Source organism: Cydia fagiglandana, chromosome 27, assembly GCF_963556715.1.
Source record: "Cydia fagiglandana chromosome 27, ilCydFagi1.1, whole genome shotgun sequence".
Taxonomy (NCBI): Eukaryota; Metazoa; Arthropoda; class Insecta; order Lepidoptera; family Tortricidae; genus Cydia; species Cydia fagiglandana.
The window spans coordinates 3183889-3204114 of NC_085958.1; the positions used below are offsets into that span (position 1 = coordinate 3183889).

At 37.7% G+C, this 20226-nt stretch overlaps 2 protein-coding genes across 2 annotated transcripts in view; one reads left to right on the forward strand and one right to left on the reverse strand.

The window, feature by feature from the left end:
• LOC134677799 (uncharacterized) overlaps nucleotides 1–10386 on the reverse strand; it is a 77482-nt gene extending 67096 nt beyond the window's left edge. Inside the window, exons 1-4 of the mRNA XM_063536227.1 lie at nucleotides 10141–10386; nucleotides 8610–8775; nucleotides 7818–7899; nucleotides 6849–6987 (exon numbers count right to left, since the gene is read on the reverse strand). Of these exons, the coding sequence (XP_063392297.1) occupies nucleotides 6849–6987; nucleotides 7818–7899; nucleotides 8610–8775; nucleotides 10141–10201 (448 nt within the window). The 5' untranslated portion in view covers nucleotides 10202–10386. The remainder of the gene's footprint in view (nucleotides 1–6848; nucleotides 6988–7817; nucleotides 7900–8609; nucleotides 8776–10140) is intronic.
• Nucleotides 1–20226, forward strand: part of LOC134678000 (putative fatty acyl-CoA reductase CG5065) — an 86682-nt gene that overhangs the window by 45832 nt on the left and 20624 nt on the right. The window contains exon 2 of the mRNA XM_063536441.1: nucleotides 15749–15948. Coding sequence (XP_063392511.1) covers nucleotides 15838–15948 — 111 coding nt within the window. The 5' untranslated portion in view covers nucleotides 15749–15837. The remainder of the gene's footprint in view (nucleotides 1–15748; nucleotides 15949–20226) is intronic.

The following is a 20226-nucleotide window of genomic DNA, read 5'->3' on the forward strand; positions in this document are numbered from 1 at the left end:
TCCTATTACGTGGTGTAGTAATTTATCAAGATGATTTCCCCATACAATCATCCCATACGTCAATAAACTCTGTAAATGTTCATAATACATATTATATGAACTTAATGTAATAAATATTTAAGTGGGGTTCCCATACAACAAACTAGAGATGCAACGATAATTGTTTGGCAGGATACCGGATACCGGATATTCGGCCTGACCCGCGATCGAATATTCGTCCGGCGCAGCGAACTGATATACATGGAAGTATTCTGTCCGCTCAGTTATGACCCAATGTAAACTATTCGATTGTAGGCGGTGCTTACAAACTATTCGATTCGCAACTTCAGTTCGTCCGAGATGACAGTCAGTGACGGATGGCCAAATTGATTTATAAAAACAACGTTTTTTTGTAATTAAAAATGTCTTCATGTGTCGGGAAGTGGTGCAGAAGTTATTTTAGTTCATACCAAGGATAGTGGAATCACTTTTCACTTGTAGTAAACAGATAACTTCAGTAAAATTTGGAATAAACATGACGATTTGTTTTCAATACTACCGTGCTAAGCTAAAACGTAACAACTGCATACGACTTTCATAACAACATACGACTTTTTAAATTGCGAGGATAATAGGGATGGTGTTATGCCAAATGAAGTAGACTATTTTATTAACTTGTACTTGGTTTAGGTATTTTCTATATAATTATAAATGTAGTAGGTAATGAATTCTTTCTTACAGATTTGTATTTTCCTTTTTTATTTCATGAGACGGAGCTGTAAAAAAACTACCTCATTCTTTCAAATTCATAATCAAATTTGATATTATCATTTTACATTACTTTCCATTCAGATTCCCACAAGATGCTATTCACAGAGAACTATGGAAAAAAGCTGTCCAATTATAGAGACATGAAATTAAGTGGATGCCTGGAAAGATATCTAGAATATGTTCTATTCATGAGATATAACTCGTGGGATAATCATACCCGGTCTCCTATATGTAGATACACTTCCACTGAATTAATTTAACAAATACACACATTATCTGAAAATGTTGATCATTCGAATCCACCCTCTATGTGACGGACATATATGTAGGTTCTCTCTCAAGCCATTTCCGTCAGTATAAAAGAGCGGCAAATTTAGAAAATGTAAGCGCGCGAATGGGTGTGGTCCCATACAAAATTTTAATTTTGCACCTTTTTCTACTGACAAACTTGCTTGACCGGCTATATACATATAAAATATTTCCATTGGAACTGAAAGTGGGGATTTATTGTGACTCCGCCTATTCAAATATTTTTGACCCGATTCGTGTACCCATGTAAATTTTGCAGGCTGTATAGCCAGTCCGAATTCTAAGATCAAGTTTACCATACATTTACAATGGCGTACTTGATCTTAGAAAAACGGACAGACTATACCTGAACGTGACTTCGCACTGCCATACAAATTTATAATAAAATATACAAAATACTTATTATAGCGGAATACATTTATACAACAATGATATATTTACTTATGTTGAGTTAGTCTGTCATTTCATAACAACATTTTAACTAGTTATCTTTTAATCTGCATTAAATTATAATACGTGAATTATTTGACTGGTTCTTCAATGTATGGCATAAACCTATCCCTGTCCAAGTCATATTCTAATCAAATGTGAACCGCAAACTCTCAGCGGCCAGTACGTACAGCAAGAAGGTTATTAGCGGATTAATGTCGCTGATTGGTAGTTATTGACATTATATGCATTTCATCTACACTTAGCTATGTACCATTAGTGTAAAAAAGATGACTATTATTTTGTTTACCAGCTTTGATTACAGGCTCTGTAAACGCGTCGTCTTATTTAAATGTAGGCGTAATTTTGTATGTGTGCTAATTTGACCCGAGAATTTGAACGGTAATGTTCCTAAAGGCGGTTTCCATACTAAATATATGCGTTCACTGGTCCGGCGGAATTATCAGCCGTATTCGAACAATGAGATACGTCAAATACTAGACATTGAAACGATATAGATTAGATATGTTAGTGTCAAACAAGTGTCAAAATTGACGTTTCTTCAAACAAAAACGTCATTTTTGACACTTGTTTGACACTGACATATCTAATCCATATCGTTTCAGTGTCTAGTATTTGACGTAGGTATCTCATTGTTCGAATACGGCTGTATACCTACATTTCGGTTTTTCAGGTGCGCATTATGCAGGTTTTAACGTGTTTCGTAGTGAACGTTCGCACAGACTCATTTCTAGATTAGAAATGAAATGTTTAAATTGTTTTAAAATAATAAACGAGTACGATTATGACCATGATTGTTTCTGATGTCAATTTTGTTTACTCCGAATCTAGCAATTATACTATCCGGCATCCGGCCGGATATTAGGACACTATCCGGTATCCGGGCGGATGTTAAAATAATGACCGGATAGGCCGGATACCGGATAGTAATCGAATATTCGGTGCATCTCTACAACAAACGTGATTTTTTTGCCGTGGCCGGTTTTTGAATTATAAAGAATTAAAGAAAGCCTTTACGAGCAGGTGTGGTGATAAGAATATGGGGCATTATCTATGAAAAGGGACCTTATTGTCGATGGCGCTTACGCTGCACAGCGTCGCGCAGCATTGAATTTATATCGGAGCATCGTGAAAAATGGCGTAAGCGCCATCGACAATAAGGTCCCTTTTCATAGATAACGTCACATATTATAAGATACCTATTTAATTTGTACAAAATGTCCAAGTGTGAAAACTGTGTTAAATTTTATCGATCATATCATAAAATAAATGTTTGGTTAGTCACGCCGCAGATATTTGGATATATTCGTGATTAGATAAACTTTGTATGGAAACCTGATTATAATACACTGAAGTACAATCAAAACAGGACAATTTGCGTGGAGTTTCCTTGTAAAATGACTAATTTTCACTGATCGTGTGTGTACGTTTCATAATTTTATGTTATGGCTCGGAATTGGATTGTAGTAAAATAAAATAAAATATGTTTGAAGTGGTTATACAATTTCATACATAAAACATACCTACCTATTAGCATTAAAATGTCTCTATAGTGTATAAATTATTATCTATCAGTAAAAATTAAATTTCTTCGATTCATTTCAGTTTTTAAAATCATTTCATATCAACAACTTTCCAGTCTTTTTTAACTAAAAACTGTATTTTTGGTTTGTGTATTGAAAAATTCATCGACATAGAACAGCAAATTTTACTCACGGTTAATCAAAATTGATAAAAATAAATATTTTTGCATTAATCTAATATTAACTTACCGTGGGGCTTAGTCAATTGTGTAAAAAATATCCTGTAATATTTATTTAACTTTCATTATTGTAAAATTCTAAGATAATAACTCGTTGTCTGAGTACCCACACACAACACAAGCCTTCTTGAGCTTACTGTGGGACTTAGTCAATCTGTGTAAGAATGTCCTATAATATTTTTTTTTTAGGGTTCCATACCCAAAGGGTAAAACGGGACCCTATTACTAAGACTTCGCTGTCCGTCCGTCCGTCCGTCTGTCCGTCTGTCTGTCACCAGGCTGTATCTCACGAACCGTGATAGTTAGACAGTTGAAATTTTCACAGATGATGTATTTCTGTTGCCGCTATAACAATAAATACTAAAAACAGAATAAAATAAAGATTTAAGTGGGGCTCCCATACAGCAAACGTGATTTTTCACCAAAGTTAAGCAACGTCGGGCGTGGTCAGTACTTAGATGGGTGACCGTTTTCATTTTGCATTTTTTTCCGTTTTTTTTTGCTTTATGGTACGGACCCCTTCGTGCGCGAGTCCGACTCGCACTTGCCCGGTTTTTTTAATAAGTGTGATGTTCACTTTTCCATCACTAATCTAGTTTACTTTAGAGGAATTATATTGTTTGTAGGCAAATAAAATAATTTATTGTTCGGTCCATAAAGTGCGCCCGTAATGGGGCCCACTGATTAACAGTCCGCCGGACGGTATCGGCCTGTCAGTTCTTCGGAACTGTCAAAATTTTGTCCGATACCGTCCGACGGACTGTTAAGCAGTGCGCCCGTAACACAGCCGCCATCACGCGAATGAATGTTGCCAGCACATCGGCTTATTTATTGATGAACACCACAATAAGTATTAGATAATAACCATGTAGCTACTATTGTAAACGTGAACAAGTAACAACATAATAGCACCCAAGGTGGTGTTAATGCGATTTAAACGCACGCGAGGTGCGCTTAGCAACTCTATATAAATACAACGGCTTGAATGAAAAGGCTTAAGCGACATAATATTTGTATTGGGACCAGTGTTGCCAACTCGGATTTAAAAAAAAAATGCTAGACTAATGTCTAGATTATGCCAAAATTATACCAAAGTTTATTGAAATATATGCTGATAAAATGCTAAAATGTTACTTGAAATTAGACACCTATAACACATACATTTTTCGCTGCCATTTTTTTCTACTGACAAGATCTGCTTGACCAATTTTATATAGTCCGTCGAAGTCCATCCGTCCACAAAAGTCAAAATTCATATGAAGATATGAACCACATATGGCGATGGCGCATATTGTTGCTGCCATGTTGGTGCAAACTTGGCTTAGACTTTATTATGCTAAAAAAATTGCCAGATGCTAAATGGAGAATTTTGGTGCCAAAGCGAGTGAAAATATGCCAGATCTGGCATCATTTATGCCAAGTTGGCAACACTGATTGGGACGACCGGTTTTATGCTTTTTACTTTGATAATCGGCTTTTATACATTCTATTTTCTTTGATAGTAGTATAAGCACAGAATAAATAATAGTAGTAGGTACAGAAGACTCACTCTCTAACAAAACGCGTCAGTTACAATCAGCACAGATATGGCCGCTAGGTGGCGAAAGCGCCACGCGCGGCTTATGGCAAACCCCAAAATTGGGTTCGAACGGATGTACTTTTAGCTACCTGTAGCAAAGCGACGAAATCGCGGAGTGAGCCACGCCTGATATAAGTTTAGTATAAATTGACTCTAAGTTTGAAATTAAAATTTTAAACAGATGTATATTTTCAGATTAATTGATAAAAAGTAAGAAGCCGCGCGATGGCCATACTTCTGTCGCCAGTTCTGTTACCTTTTTTTATCCTTCTAATTTCCTGGCATTACGCCCCCCCCCCCTCTTAAAGTTGGGATAATTTGTACATTAAAGGCCTAATATGCACACAGGCTGCGTGTGCGTGACGTGCACGTGCGCGTGCGGCGTTGTAGTATACAGATCCTTATGAGAGATGGCACACCGCTTGCGTGACGTGTGCGTGTGCGGCTCCAACATTTTAGCGCACACGCGTACGTCACGCACAAGCAAGCCGGTGTGGCTCGGCCTTAAATGGCGTCAGGGGAATGGGAAAACCGTTATGAACGTCACACTTACAGTACCTTTGTAAGGGTATAGTTATTGTTCAAGCTCGCATCCTCACTTTCTTTGGACACGTTTCTCGACGTGGAGATGTGTCCATAGAGCGACTGGTAGTGCAGGGCAGAGTAGAAGGTAACCGAGCGCGAGGAAGGTCGCCCATGAGGTGGACGGACCAAATAAAGGCAGCAATGGACGGCCCCTTGCACGAATGCGCTAAACGCGCAGCCGTCAGGGAGGAGTGGAGGCGAGCCGTCAAACGTGTCACAAAGGGAGACTTCCAATGATGACCACCACCGCTCTGTCAAGAGTGTCCCGATCAAGAAGAAGAAGTTATTGTTCACTATTTCTACTGAAGTCACGATTCTGTGATATATACCGGGTGTGGCCTGCAATATGAGCAAAAAATTAAACTGATGGCTGTACTCCTCATACTGACCAACATTTGTTCGGCGACTTTTAAAAATAACTTGTGGTTTGGTTTTTAATACATTTTAAAGTTTATTCTAAGACGCAATGTATTGCGAATTTTGTTATGTTTAAGGCGTGACAATGACAAGCAACGTCAATCACAATGATATGGCATGGCGATGGCGTCCATTGAAGATAATATTTATTTTGTATGAAAAATAGGGAGTATAAATACTTCATAATTTTTAAAAGTTGTTGAACAAAAGTGTCACCGTTTGAGGAGTACAATCTATGTTTTAATTATTTGCTCGTGTTACAGGCCACACCCGGTATACCTACAGGTATTTGTTACACAGTACGAGGCCACACACATGAGGGTCGGTCGGGCCATGCCCCTAAGAGCGTTTTCATTGTCCTATCTGGTATCTGGTGGTTAAGAGCGATTAGACCGGTGTTCGAAAAATTTTGCAAGATCGAATATTGAATATACACCTTATACACTTTAGGGTGTATATATCTTATACACTTAAGGTCGCAAGTTCGAGTCTCGCCCGAAGCGGTGAGTTTTTCTATTTTTCCTTTTATTTTAAAACATGTAGTATCCCTTGCAGTAAAAAGAAAACAGTTTGATTTTACTTTAAATATTTAGGAGAACGAGCTTTGCTCGGAAAACACATAAAAACTCGAAAATGCGCGTTTTCCCACAGATAAGACATAGCTAGATCGATTATTCGCCCCCGAAAACCCGCATATAGCAAATTTCATCGAAATCGTTAGAGCCGTTTCCGAGATCCCCGCGAGGTATAAGTAAATAGGAAAGACCGAGGAAAGTTGTGACAGAGGAGAGTTGTGACATCGTCGATTTTTTGGAATCTATTAACTAGAAACTAGGTCGCAACAGTGTGCGTTTGTTAGCTCGTAACTTGAACTAACAAACGCGCGCTATGGCGACCTAGTTTCTAGTTAATAGATTCCAAAAAATCGACGATGTCACAACTCACCTTGGTCTCCCCTATACAAGACTGCTCTTTTCAAGGTATAATGGCACTTACCAAGGTTTTTCACGGTGATACTGCAAAGAACATAAGTGTATCCTTCGCTGTCCACACGGTTAATATTATGATGTGTGTCATGGTTAAAACGTAGCCTGCAACTCCATTTTCCATACATCGATTTAGTTACTTCATGTTCCTGAAAAAAAACTTAGGTTAGCTTGTTAACGAACCAGATTAACTAAATAAGTCTGACTATACCGTAAAATGGGGTGAGTAGGGATTACGAGGGTTGTTGGGTTATGAATAGGGTGACAGAGGGGTGAGTTGGTTTTTACAGGCTACTGCTACGTAAACTATATACACCGTGTTTTTATTGAATTCCGTTAACTTCGGGGTATGGTTAAGTACGTTTTAGATAACTAAATGGCATAGTTAATTTTCAAAAAAAAAAATTTTTTTTGTTTATTTTTCCAAATAAATTAAGTTTAAAAAGTAATTAAATGTAGCATATAGCGTTGTTCTAACACAGGCATTACATTTAACTCAACCAAACAATTGAAATCTATGACATATCAATGTCATTTCGAACATTGATCGACCGAGATTGGACTTAAGTTTAGTAGCAAATGTATGAACTCATTCTAAACACTAATCAATATGTAAACCGGCCCTAAGGCAAGTGTACACGCTTGTACACATTATTGATTATCTCCGAAATGGAGTTAATTAGAATATCGGTGTCTTTGAGAAAATTACTTGATTTAAGCTCAGGAATGCACCCTTGAAATTAACGGAAATAAAAAAAAAACACGGTGTATTCTAATAACAAATCAAGCTATTACTCGTATGATATTCATAATCCCAAATTGCGATCCAACAATTTTCAAAACTCACCTTAGTAGGAAATCCCTCGTCACCCCAACTACGGGGTGAGCTGGGATTTCCTACTATTTCGTGTTTATCTCTAAAGTTATAAAATGAAAGTACACAAAATCTTTGGGTACGGAACCCTAAAAATTGACTTACCTCAAACCAAGCCTCATTATGTTGCTGTATGTCATATTCATCAGCCAAATCATAAGGTCCTGAACCATTGTTATATGAGCAACTGAAAAAAATATACGAATATTTAGTAAATAATTTATATATTAGGTACAAAAGCACCCAACTATAGTCAAAAGGGATTTTATAATTTCAACTTCAATATTTATTCAGCGAATAGGCCACAGGGGTATTTTTACACGTCAACAGTACACTGAGAGAAAAGTACAACAAAAATACACTTAGAATTACAAAAATAAACTTAATCCGGGGACAAGGAGAGTTAACTAATAGGAACAAATTTACTTTTGCAATTTCTATTAGTTCTTGCAATTTCTATTATCTGTTTGTTGAAATTTTATTTGGGATTACTGAGCTGTTTGTAGAAATAAATAAATTTTACAGAAATAGTGAAACGTCCATAATTATTACTAAAACTTCATTTTTTCCCCCAGTACAGAACTGTTTTTTAATTCCTGGTGATGATTTTTCTCTCAGTGTAGGTAGATGAAAACATTTCATGATCAAATAATGTAGGTTAAAGTCAGATCGTTCAGTGACAGATCCAGGCGGTTTTGCATTTGGTTGGTTAACCAATAAATCATATATTAGCTACCCGAAAATGTAAAAATTGTTTGTTTACTTTTATTTAAATACCTAAAGATACAGACTATTGTGTATGTGGTTAATTTTCCAATAGTATTTATTAACGCACAGGCACGGACATAAAAATGCGGTATAGAAAATTTAATTATAATAAATAAATAAAAAACTTACTTAGCTCTTTCGATGTGACCATAAATTGCCTGCAAGCCAGCATTCAATATAATGTTTTTACCCGTTTCTACGACCACTTGGCGAGCTCTTCTAGTTCCGTTTCCGTTTATTACTTCTGGGTTACAATGCGCTGTGTCATCGCTTATTCTAATGTCGAAATGAACTGCTGAAAAATAGAGGTATATACCAAGATTTTTTATATTATATTTTCCTTAAAAAAACCGGGCAAGTGCGAGTCGGACTCGCGCACGAAGGGTTCCGTAACCATAAAGCAAAAAAAAAACGAAAAAAAATGCAAAAAGAAAACGGTCACCCATCCAAGTACTGACCACGCCCGACGTTGCTTAACTTTGGTCAAAAATCACGTTTGCTGTATGGGAGCCCCACTTAAATCTTTATTTTATTCTGTTTTTAGTATTTGTTGTTATAGCGGCAACAGAAATACATCATCTGTGAAAATTTCAACTGTCTAGCTATCACGGTTCGTGAGATACAGCCTGGTGACAGACAGACGGACGGACGGACAGCGAAGTCTTAGTGATAGAGTCCCGTTTTACCCTTTGGGTACGGAATCCTAAAAAGAATAGACGTCTTTTTGGTGGGGTTCCATCCATTAATATTCAGGAATTTTTGGATTTCGCTCTTTGCGTGCGACCGCAAAACGGACCTCAATCCGGAGGTCGCGAGTTCAAACCGCTCGTATAAATGAGTTTTTCGGAACTTATGTACGAAATATGAATAATATTTTTCGGTGAAGGAAAACATTGTGAGCAAACCGGACTAATCCCAAAGATCTAGTTTACCCTCAGGGTTGGAAGGTCGGATGGCAGTCGCTTTCGTAAAAACTAGTACCCACGCCAGTTATCGGAATTAGTTGTCAAGCGGACCCCAGGCCTTGGTAAAATGCCGGGATAACGCGAGATAGAAGACAGTTTATTGCCAAACCCTTTTACACCTAGTTTCGATTTCTATGGCACTTGAGAATCTTGAAATGGACGCCAATGAGCGACGTAATTGTTAAATGAAACAGTCGGCATTAAAAACATTAAGTAATATCCTCTAGCTGCCCATACGTCAAACCTTGCCAAGCAAAATGAAATTGTAATTGTGTCGACACAAAGTTCAAATTAGAATGGAACAGGAGACCTTTTTATAGGTCTCTGGGCGGGTAGAGGATAATCCCTAATCTGAACGGGAACTTTCTAAGTGGAAACATTTTCTCATGAAAGTTTCCAGAAATAGTCGACATTTTGAGAATGAACTGACAAAGTTGAAACATACATTTCTAACCCATATGTGTTGTTATGCGGGCTGTCTACCTACACTCGTCGAGAGACCCCCCGAGACAGACCGAAAACGAGTGTAAATGCTGCGTTCTTCTCGCCTCGCCGTTACTCGTCTCGTCTCGCCCTTCGGATTGGATCGGAGCGGCGGTGCCAAGACTCTGGGCGAGACCCTCTCGACGAATGTGTACAGCCGACATTATTTAGTAACACTTAATTCTAATGAAAATAATTATAAATATACATACTGGTCACATTTTCACCATAATTTCCGCACACACAACACAATAGAAAGATAATAACTTTCATTTTAAATTATTTTACACAATTCATGGCGTATTCGTCCAACTTTCTGGTCAACTGAGTCAAGACTGGACGTTTACGTCACAGGTTATCATACATGACTAATTATACGGGGCAAATTACATATTATCCTTAAACTACTGTGTTTACCCCATATATAAATACAATTGAATAGCTCGGATTAATCCCGGCCGCTTTCCGTCATTGCTCTACGCGCCATTCCTATCTTCACCAACTAGAAGGTTGACAGTCCTCAACTGGGGTGTCCTTCTGAATCCCTAGCAACGTTTGTCCTAAAGTCACTTGCCCTAACTGGTTTGTCCTAACGATCAATTGTCATAACTGTGCGTTCCCTCAACTGTGCGTTTCTCCAGAAATTTCCTGCTTCGCACAGCTAAGCTGTGGAATGAACCTCAGATCTGTCCCCTGCGGAAGGGTGCCCATAAGGCTGGCTACATTCCCACGCTGAATAGTTATGCCTATTCTTTGGCCTAGGAATGAGCCAGCCCTAGGATCACTCGTGGTTTCAAACAGTCTTTTTTTAGGCCCTGAAAAAGATTCTGAGCATCACGACTCCACAGCCCCAGGGTCTCTACCGCGAACGCCGCAAATTTATGGTTGTTTGCGAGACCAGCACCATTTAATTTTAATAATAGTTTATACGTTTTATTAAAAAAGGCAATATCTTAGGCTTTAAGTTCTTGTAATTTATTTTTCATATATTTATTAACACCAAACATATTAACAAAATATGACAGCGAACAAAGCCCCCTAGGGCTTAAATGCCGCTGTAAAATAAACTAAACTAATAAATTGACATAAAACCTTCGAAAAGCTTTCACCTCATTTAAGTACGTTGACATGTCTGCCACTAAAAACCGAAAACGACATTGACGTTTCAATATCTAATATTATCGACTATCGTACATTTTATCAATTTTATAAGTAATCGGATTGATAAACTTATGAGCCGGTATTTTGAGGTGTTATATATCGTAGGATTTAGTTGGTCATCATGATTTTACGTGAAAATACGTAAGAATTACGTAATATATGACTTTAGTGGTATGAATGGTGAACCAGTGACATTCAGCTGTTCAAAAGAAGTTTTAAATATTGAGGTAAGAAAAAACGATATCACAAAAAAATATTTACAAAATTGCACGGCTAGCACATCTTTCCGTTAGTCGCAAGTCGCGCGCGATTAAGTACAGTATCCTCGTCTCTCGTATTAGAGCGTTTCATATTATCCGATCCTATATCGGATGTCGGATAATACCACAAAGAAGTGAAAAGTTTAATAAGCGCCTTTTTTATTTATTAATTTACTGTTAACCTTAATATTACTGAAAAGATAACCTTCAGCCAAAATACTTGATGCCACAGGGCACTCCCTAGTAGCTGTTATTTCTAAGGATCATCCGACATCCGATATCGGTTCGGACAATGTGAAAATCCTTATGAGAAAGATGTGGATGGTATTTATATCACATTACCAAGACATTTATCTTACGACTAATCCACCAGAAAGTGAAAATATCTCTACATGTATGTACACATGTAAATACATAAACTGTCGTAAGCTCAACCGTAGCCTTAAAACTAGTAGGCCGATTTCGTGAATGAGGAGTGAAATCGATCAACCACCCCTTTGAGGACACATATACATTTTAAAGCTACTTCTGACTTGAATAACAACTAAAAAAAATACTGATTTCATTGAAAAAATAGAGAATACCAGTAACTAGATATTTGAGCCGCTTAAACTGTGAAATGATCGGGGAAATCCTGAAAAAAGGCCAGGTCAAGAGTACCCTAAACCGGCGATAGTGTATGAGGAATGTTATGAAAGTGAAGCAATCAAAAGAGGTATGTCAGGATGGTAGTATATAATCATTCAGGCAATTGAACACCAAGGAGGCTTGAACATAGCTTTTTTTTGCGTTTTAACCGTTTTTTTTTATTATTTGCAGTAATAAAAAAAAATCTTTTATTTCAGACAAAGTCCATATCAACATAACTACATTAAAATTACAATTCAAATTACATAAGATAAAATAGAAATACAATTAAAAATAAAGTACAAATTATTACTAACTATTATTTACACTATTAGCCCCATCACAAAATAGGTAGGTACAGAAATCAATCTACATACAAAGTGCGCTCGAGCAACGCACACATAGACACTGCTCACGGACACGATATCTCGGACCGGTTGGGACCACTGCGAGCGCGAGTACCATCCGCTTGAGACACGCGTCTATGAACTTTTTTGTGCAATAATGGAGAAACAAAAAAAAAGTTATTATAATTGTTCAGTAGATAGTTGTTTAAATTCAACATTAAACGGTGAATTATCGTTTTAAACTACCAGTTTAATAATGACATTAAAATTAAAATATTTTAGTGATTGTTAATTTATATTTCCATTCTTCCCGTTCCATCCTCAACAATAAATCAAACAACTAGATACGAGCTGATACGAGTGCCACTACCACGATAGTTTTTTGTGCATAAACTATAGTTAACAACCCTAGAGCGACCGCCGAGCGTAGGTATGAAAAGTGAAGTACATACATGTGATTGACTTCTGTACTCTGTTTTGTGGCCCCATTCTCATTAAACCATACAATTAATCCCAATACTTTAATCAATAATAAATGTCATACACAACCTTATTATTATGCTGGGCCATGCAACAATGGTTCACATATGCGCAATATAGGTTACACTTAACATGACTTTTAACCGGTGTTTTGCATTTTTTCATACTTTTTCCAACGTTTTATTTGTACTTTATTTACCTGTACCTAATTTCTTTGTAATTTTACATGTATGTAAGATGTATGATTATTGGTGCAATAGAGAATATTTACTTACTTACTTACTTAGGTACTTACTTAAAGATAATTATTCGCTACAAAATGCAATATTTATTTTGTGTTTGTGCTCACGAATAAAATTATTTCTATTCTATTCTATTCTATTCAATATGATAATGGAGAAAAATGTGTATGTGTGTAAATAATGTGTGTAATATTTACAAACTTAGCATGTAACCTGCTCCACCTATGTCCAAAGTGCCGATTCTAGGGCACCTAAGAAGCCCTACGTCGGGGGGTCGCGCAGGTAACACCGATGCTCTAGTTTTCTATAATTCCTTTCAAATCCGAGTGTTTTACTGATTACGGTTACAAAAAGAAACAAATATCAAATACACGGCGCTATTCTGAAAATGAATTAGAGATTAACTAGATACGATATAGGTAGTAAAGATATGTGACGTCCCACGGGTAAAGGTACCTTATGGCGGTTGGCGCTAACGCTATTATTAACGCCGCTCCATTATTATTGCGGCGCTATGTGACGTAAGCGCCAGCCGCCATAAGGTACCTTTTCCGTGGAACGTCACATATCTTCACTATTTCATATCTAGTGAATCTCTAATTCATTTCCCGAATCGCGGCGCCAGCCGCCATAAGGTACCTTTTTCCGTGGAACGTCACATATCTTTACTATTCCATATCTAGTGAGTCACTAATTCATTTTCTGAATCGAGCCGACAGTCACCTACAATAATATGTTACTCTTCGAAGGCCGCAAAAATATGTGACACGCTCTTATGGCTCTACAAATAAGATCGTGTCAGATATTTTTGCGGCCTTCGTTCTGTAACATATTATTGCAGGTGACTACATAGCTAAATCTAAACTAAATCACTACACCTTAAAAAACAATGTCCCCCGCCGCGTTTGTCTGTTTGTGTGTTTGTTTGTATTTTCGCGATGAACTCCAAAGTTACTGAACGGATTTTCATGCGGTTTTCACCTATCAATAGAGTGATTCTTGAGGAAGGTTTATGCGAAGCCAGGGCGGGTCGCTAGTCTAAACTAAAACTTATGTTTAAAACAGGCGCGTTATAGCAATAATATTTAGGGTTCCGTATCTCAAAATAGGATCTCCGCTTCGCGTATCGTATTTCTGTTGATTCTCTTTAATACACGGTGTAACATGAGGAAACCGAATAATTTTAACAGCGTATTCCTGATCATATTCAGAGACAAAAATGTCCAATAAACTTTTTTGAAATTCGCCTAGTTTCAGAGATATTATTAATTTACACAACATTTATTTTTTAAGTACAAATACATTCAAAAACTTGAAAAACACAAAACAAAAAAAAGTTTTTTTTGGCCAATTTGACCTTAACTCATATTACATTTTTTACTTCTTTTGACCTCAGAAATGCGTGGTTTTAAAATTATTCGGTTTCTTCATGTTACACCGTGTATTTGTGCCACAATGTATTGGCCTATTTTGGGTCGGTTACACTAAACCAAACGGTTTGTTATGTTTAATGTAACCGATCGCTAATTTTTGCTAAATTTTATTTGGCAGAATGAATAAGTTCACTTTTGAGTGAAGCCAGGCGTGGCTCACTCCGCGATTTCGTCGCTTTGCTACAGGTAGCTAAAAATACATCCGTGCGACCCCAATTTTGAGGTTTGCCATAAGCCGCGCGTGGCGCTGTCGCCACCTAGCGGCCATATCTGTGCAGATCGTGACAGACGCGTTTTGTTAGAGAGCGAGTCTTCTGTACCTAGTACTATTATTTATTCTGTGGTGAAGCTGACCAGGTGGCCTAGCCAACGTGTCAATCGCTTGCGCTTCGCCATCAAATCGCTTTGATTTAGATTTAGATATTTATTCTCATAATATTAAATAACATTATAAATTAATTTGTGTCTCTCTACCATTCTTCCATATTAGTGTGACAGTGACAGTTGCGTTATGTTCGCTACGGAGCATTGGCGATTGGCATGTTGTCTACGGGTACGGGGCCAGTCTATCAAGTGTGATTGGCAACTCTGACCCTTATGGGCACATAAAACTAAAATAAAATCTATGTTTGAGTGATACCTCAATCCACCAATACCTTATCGGCCCGCAATGGGTTTAGAAACTGCCAAAGGTTTTTATAGATGGCACCACAGACAAAACGTCCTCCAGACTTAGCATAGTCGCGCTACCCCCTCTTCCACGCATGCTGTAATTTTACTCCATGTTCGAGTCGACAGTGTGTGACGTCAGTGTCTTTGAATGGACCAATCACGGCGCGGGATTTCACTCACCTCGTCCCGCGCACCCCCGCATTTTTGACATCATCGATTGCATGAAATAATTGCTCTAAACTCGGTCTAGAGGGTTCCTAGTCTATGGATGGCACCAACCAGGCCTAAAATTCCAAGAAAAAATTAACAAGAATTTGACACTATTCGTAGGATCGACAGGTAACAGGTAATACCTATGATGACGCCATCTTTAAAATACTTCGACATACCAATCCCATTTCTACGCTGTGTATTGTTTAATATAATTTTAACATTATATTACATAATAAATTAGGATAGTATTAAGCATGAAAGGTATAAATTGGGTGTATTTCATTCGCCAACAAACTGCTTCGCAATTTAGCGAAATTTGTAATCGTTATATAAGTGTTTTTATTTATTAGCAATAAAATGACCGTAATTTTTTCTGTTGTTTCAGAAACCCATATCCGCCATGTTAAAGAAAACCCACAAATAAGAACCCCACTCTGTTGTATCTGGCCGCTGTGATCGATTGAAGAATCCAATATGGCGTCTTGTGTGAACGGACATTTCGGGAGTCAGGAGTACGTGCCAGTGGCGGAGTTCTACGCGGACAAGTCCGTGTTCGTTACGGGGGGCACGGGCTTCATGGGCAAGGTGAGGACACACACACACACGCACACGCAGTCGCACACACACGCGCGCGCACACACACACACACACACACGCACACACACACACACACACACACACTCTCTCACTTGCACTGTCATTCATTCTCACTACCATTCACATTCACACTCTCATTCTCACTCACAACACGCTCTCACTCTCATTCGCCGTTATTCACAATCACATTCACAGTAACACTCAGGAACTCTCACTTCCTTAAAAAAGAAAAGAAGAATTTCTTAAAGATAATTGATTATAATAGAGAGGTAAAGTCTAACCCCCTTATTCATAAACGTTTACTAAAGTTGACAAGTCGATAACAATCGTATGTCCCTTTCCGACGTATTGGTATGATGGAAAGGATATTTCGGGAGTCAGGAGTACGTGCCAGTGGCGGAGTTCTACGCGGACAAGTCCGTGTTTGTTACGGGGGGCACGGGCTTCATGGGCAAGGTGAGGAGACACACACACACACACACACACCGACATGCACACTCTCTCTTGGTCTCACTTGCACTGACATTCATTCTCGCTATTACTCACATTTCGGGAGTCAGGAGTACGTGCCAGTGGCGGAGTTCTACGCGGACAAGTCCGTGTTCGTTACGGGGGGCACGGGCTTCATGGGCAAGGTGAGGACACACACACACGCACACTCTCATTCTCACTTACAACACACTCTCACTCTCATTCACCGTAATTCACAATCACATTTAATCAGTAATCAGTAATCAGTGTATTTATTGCTTTCATAGGTTATACAGGTTGGTACATTGTATTGGTTCAGCTATGAAACCCTGTAGGGCACTGCAATATAACTTAAATCTAACTTAATAACTATTGCTTAAGGCTATCTCTAATACATTTTTTTTAAATAACCATACGATCATGCATCATATTTACACTAACACTCAGTCTCACTTCCACGCTCATTTTCACTCATAGGCGTCTTGTGTGAACGGACATTTCGGGAGTCAGGAGTACGTGCCAGTGGCGGAGTTCTACGCGGACAAGTCCGTGTTCGTTACGGGGGGCACGGGCTTCATGGGCAAGGTGAGGACACACACACAGACATGCACACTCTCTCTTGGTCTCACTTGCACTGACATTCATTCTAGCTATTACTCACATTTACACTCTCATTCTCACTTACAACACACTCTCACTCTCACTCTCATTCACCGTAATTCACAATCACATTCACACTAACACTCAATCTCACTTCCACGCTCATTTTCACTCATATACTTACTCTCAACAAATTGTAATAATGAGGTTTTTTTTTTGCCTATATTGTGTCCCACTGCTGGGCAAAGGCCTCCCCTGTCTTTCGCCAGTCGTCACGGCTTCGTGCATGCTCCCGCCAGTCGCCACAAAATGATTCTCGCTGGCAAATCTCTGCCGCCTTAAGAAAAAAAACCATAACTGACAAAAAGTAAGTTTCGAAAAAAAGCCAAAAAACTTTGCACTCCTGTTCAAATAGGTTAAATTCAAAGTACAAAGTTGAAACTTTTGTTAATGAACAAAGTAATTATGTAGAATTTTTATGCGTTGTAAATTATTCGATATCTATTTATTTAAATAAGTTATTTAGAAAAAATAGTTACTGCCTCGTGATATAAATAAAATAAAAATACCTTTACTAACATTAAATGACATAAGTGTGTACTTATGGTTTTTGTGTTAGTTTTGCACTACGATGTCTAAGAAATAAAAACACAAGTACACAGTTGTGCTTATGTTACTGACCGATCTCGAAGCTGAAAAAGCACAATTGGGTACTTTATGTTTTTTTTGCTTCGTTAACGTTATCAAATTATAATTTATCTCATTAAAGGAGTTCTTAAAAATACGATAAAGATTCATAATTATTTATTTAAAGAAAAAAAAGGAGATATTTTTAGAGATATTTGTTTATAATGCAATATAAAACTTAAAAAATGCACAATTAGATTGCACTACCTAAGTAAAAATGCTATTAGGGACCTTTAAAATGTCATAATGTAATACAAAACTGAAATGAGGTACAAGTAGATTGTACTAAGTACTAGTCCTTAATTTATTGAGATGCTGCTGATGTTTGTGGCTAGACATTATTTTCTTGAATGTCACATCTGGCCATAAGAAGCAACCGTCTGCTCCTGGACGACTGCCGCATCCTTAAGGTGACAGTCCATTTCCAACGACAGCTGCAATACTGTTCATTTTACTATGGAAATTGACAATGACAGCGACGCGTTCAGTACCGGTAGTGCAGCTGCGGTTAGAAATGGAATGTTACCGTTAGTAATCTGATAACCAAAACAAAAAAACGCACCCACAGCCAAGAAGCAAGCACAAACAGCCTTTGCGTTCTAGAATAAAATATGTTTAGAATTAGAATGTTAGATAAGCTCAAACACTCAGAAAATTCTCAATTTTATTTCATTATAACAAAACTTGCAATCATAAAAATAACAACAAAGCGATACTCATGAAACAAACATAATGAAAAATTAAACTAAATTAAACTATTTGTTGGGAAATGCCTGTTTCATGAACAAGCATGACATTGGGCGGTGTATCCCATACTAAAATAAAATTAAGCCATGTGCCAATGCAAAACTGTAAGTGTTATTTTGCAACATACATAAAGCTCGGTGGTGCCGGAGTGATCACACATAGGATCGAAACTTTAAGCCACGTTATTCTAAGCTATTGTACCTTAAATTCGTGGAAAGGGTTATAATATGTTTTAGTCTCAATAGACAAGTTACTTAACACCAATATAAATAAAGAGATAATGTTAATTCCAGATACACATAGGTAAACATTTGAATACGCGCGCCAAGCCTTAACGTAGATACCTGGCGAGGTTGCGGAAGAGTACTTCGGCGTTCCTGGGACCTCGCCATATAGCAGCGAGGCGGCAACAGAGGGGTTTTAGTGGGTAAACCTGGGGTCTCATTAGCCCACAACAGGGAGTCCCACATAACCATCCCGGCCCGTCCCCGCGCCGGATGGTACGCGTAAAGCATTTCCCCTCTTAAAAAAAAGTACCTACTAGAATGACCGTGACAAATATACCTAAAGTTATTAAAAAATTCAGGCAAAATCTGGAATACGCGACGAGATGAGAAACGTAACATGGATATATACTTACAAATAATTTTTGACACTTATTACAATCACGTATACACATTAACACTTCTAATATTTTTTGAAGTAGGCACAGGAGTAATTAATACGTGCGTCGTACGCGCAACCTCTTCCGAAGGAAAGTTACCAGGAGTGAACCGGCCAAAATCTGTCCTTATAGGGGACAGGAGGGGGACTACCTACTAGCCTGATAAAGCATACCTGACCACAACATTTATAATAAATAAAGCACAAGTTTACTTTTTTTGCAACCGACACTAAGCAGAAAAAGCATAAGGAAGAGTCATACGAGATAGAAAAAACATAACGTGCAACTTATGTTTTTTCAGATTCCCAGAGTTATGACTAATAATTATTTTATACTAACAAGAATGAACACTTCTGTCAACTTATGGGTTTATTACATAGAAATTTTATAGAAAACCAATATTATGGTTTTTCTTCTTGTGAAATAAGTGTTGGGCTCAAATTCAAGACAAAGGAAAAAAACACAAGTCGTCAATTTAGTACTTTTCTGTCTATGAATATATACTTATGCTTTTTCTTTCTCAAAAAGGCAGTAACTTTACCAAAATGGTGTGTATAGTTATGCTTGTCTAAATCGTGACCTGTTAGAGATAAAGAAATAACTGCTAGATAGAAAAATCACATTTTTCTTCCTGATTTCGAGGGTGTCAATAACTCAATTTCGCAAAAATTGTCACTTATGGTTTTTTTTCTTAAGGCGGCAGATCTTATTTATTTTATTATTTATTTATTAACATAAAAATATACATCTTATACAATTACAGTGTCCCACAAAACAGTTTACACGGTTTGACTGTGGGATCGTGCAGTCTCTATTCTCTTATATTAGAAAAAAAGTTAACATCTATCATTAGTAATAATGTCATCAATTGCTATACGCGATTTACGAGGTAACTACGCAGCTTTTTACCAAATATTACTTTATTGGCTTCCTGTCTGATGTCAGAGGGCAGGCTGTTGAGTATGTAGGGAAGGCGTTTGTGGAGATAATCTTGAGTCGGGACTTTTGGGCTTCTGTTAATGACCAAGTTTGGGCACCGTAGGTTAGGATAGGCAGAATACACATGTCGACGAGTTTGTGTTTTAGTGCTAGTGGAA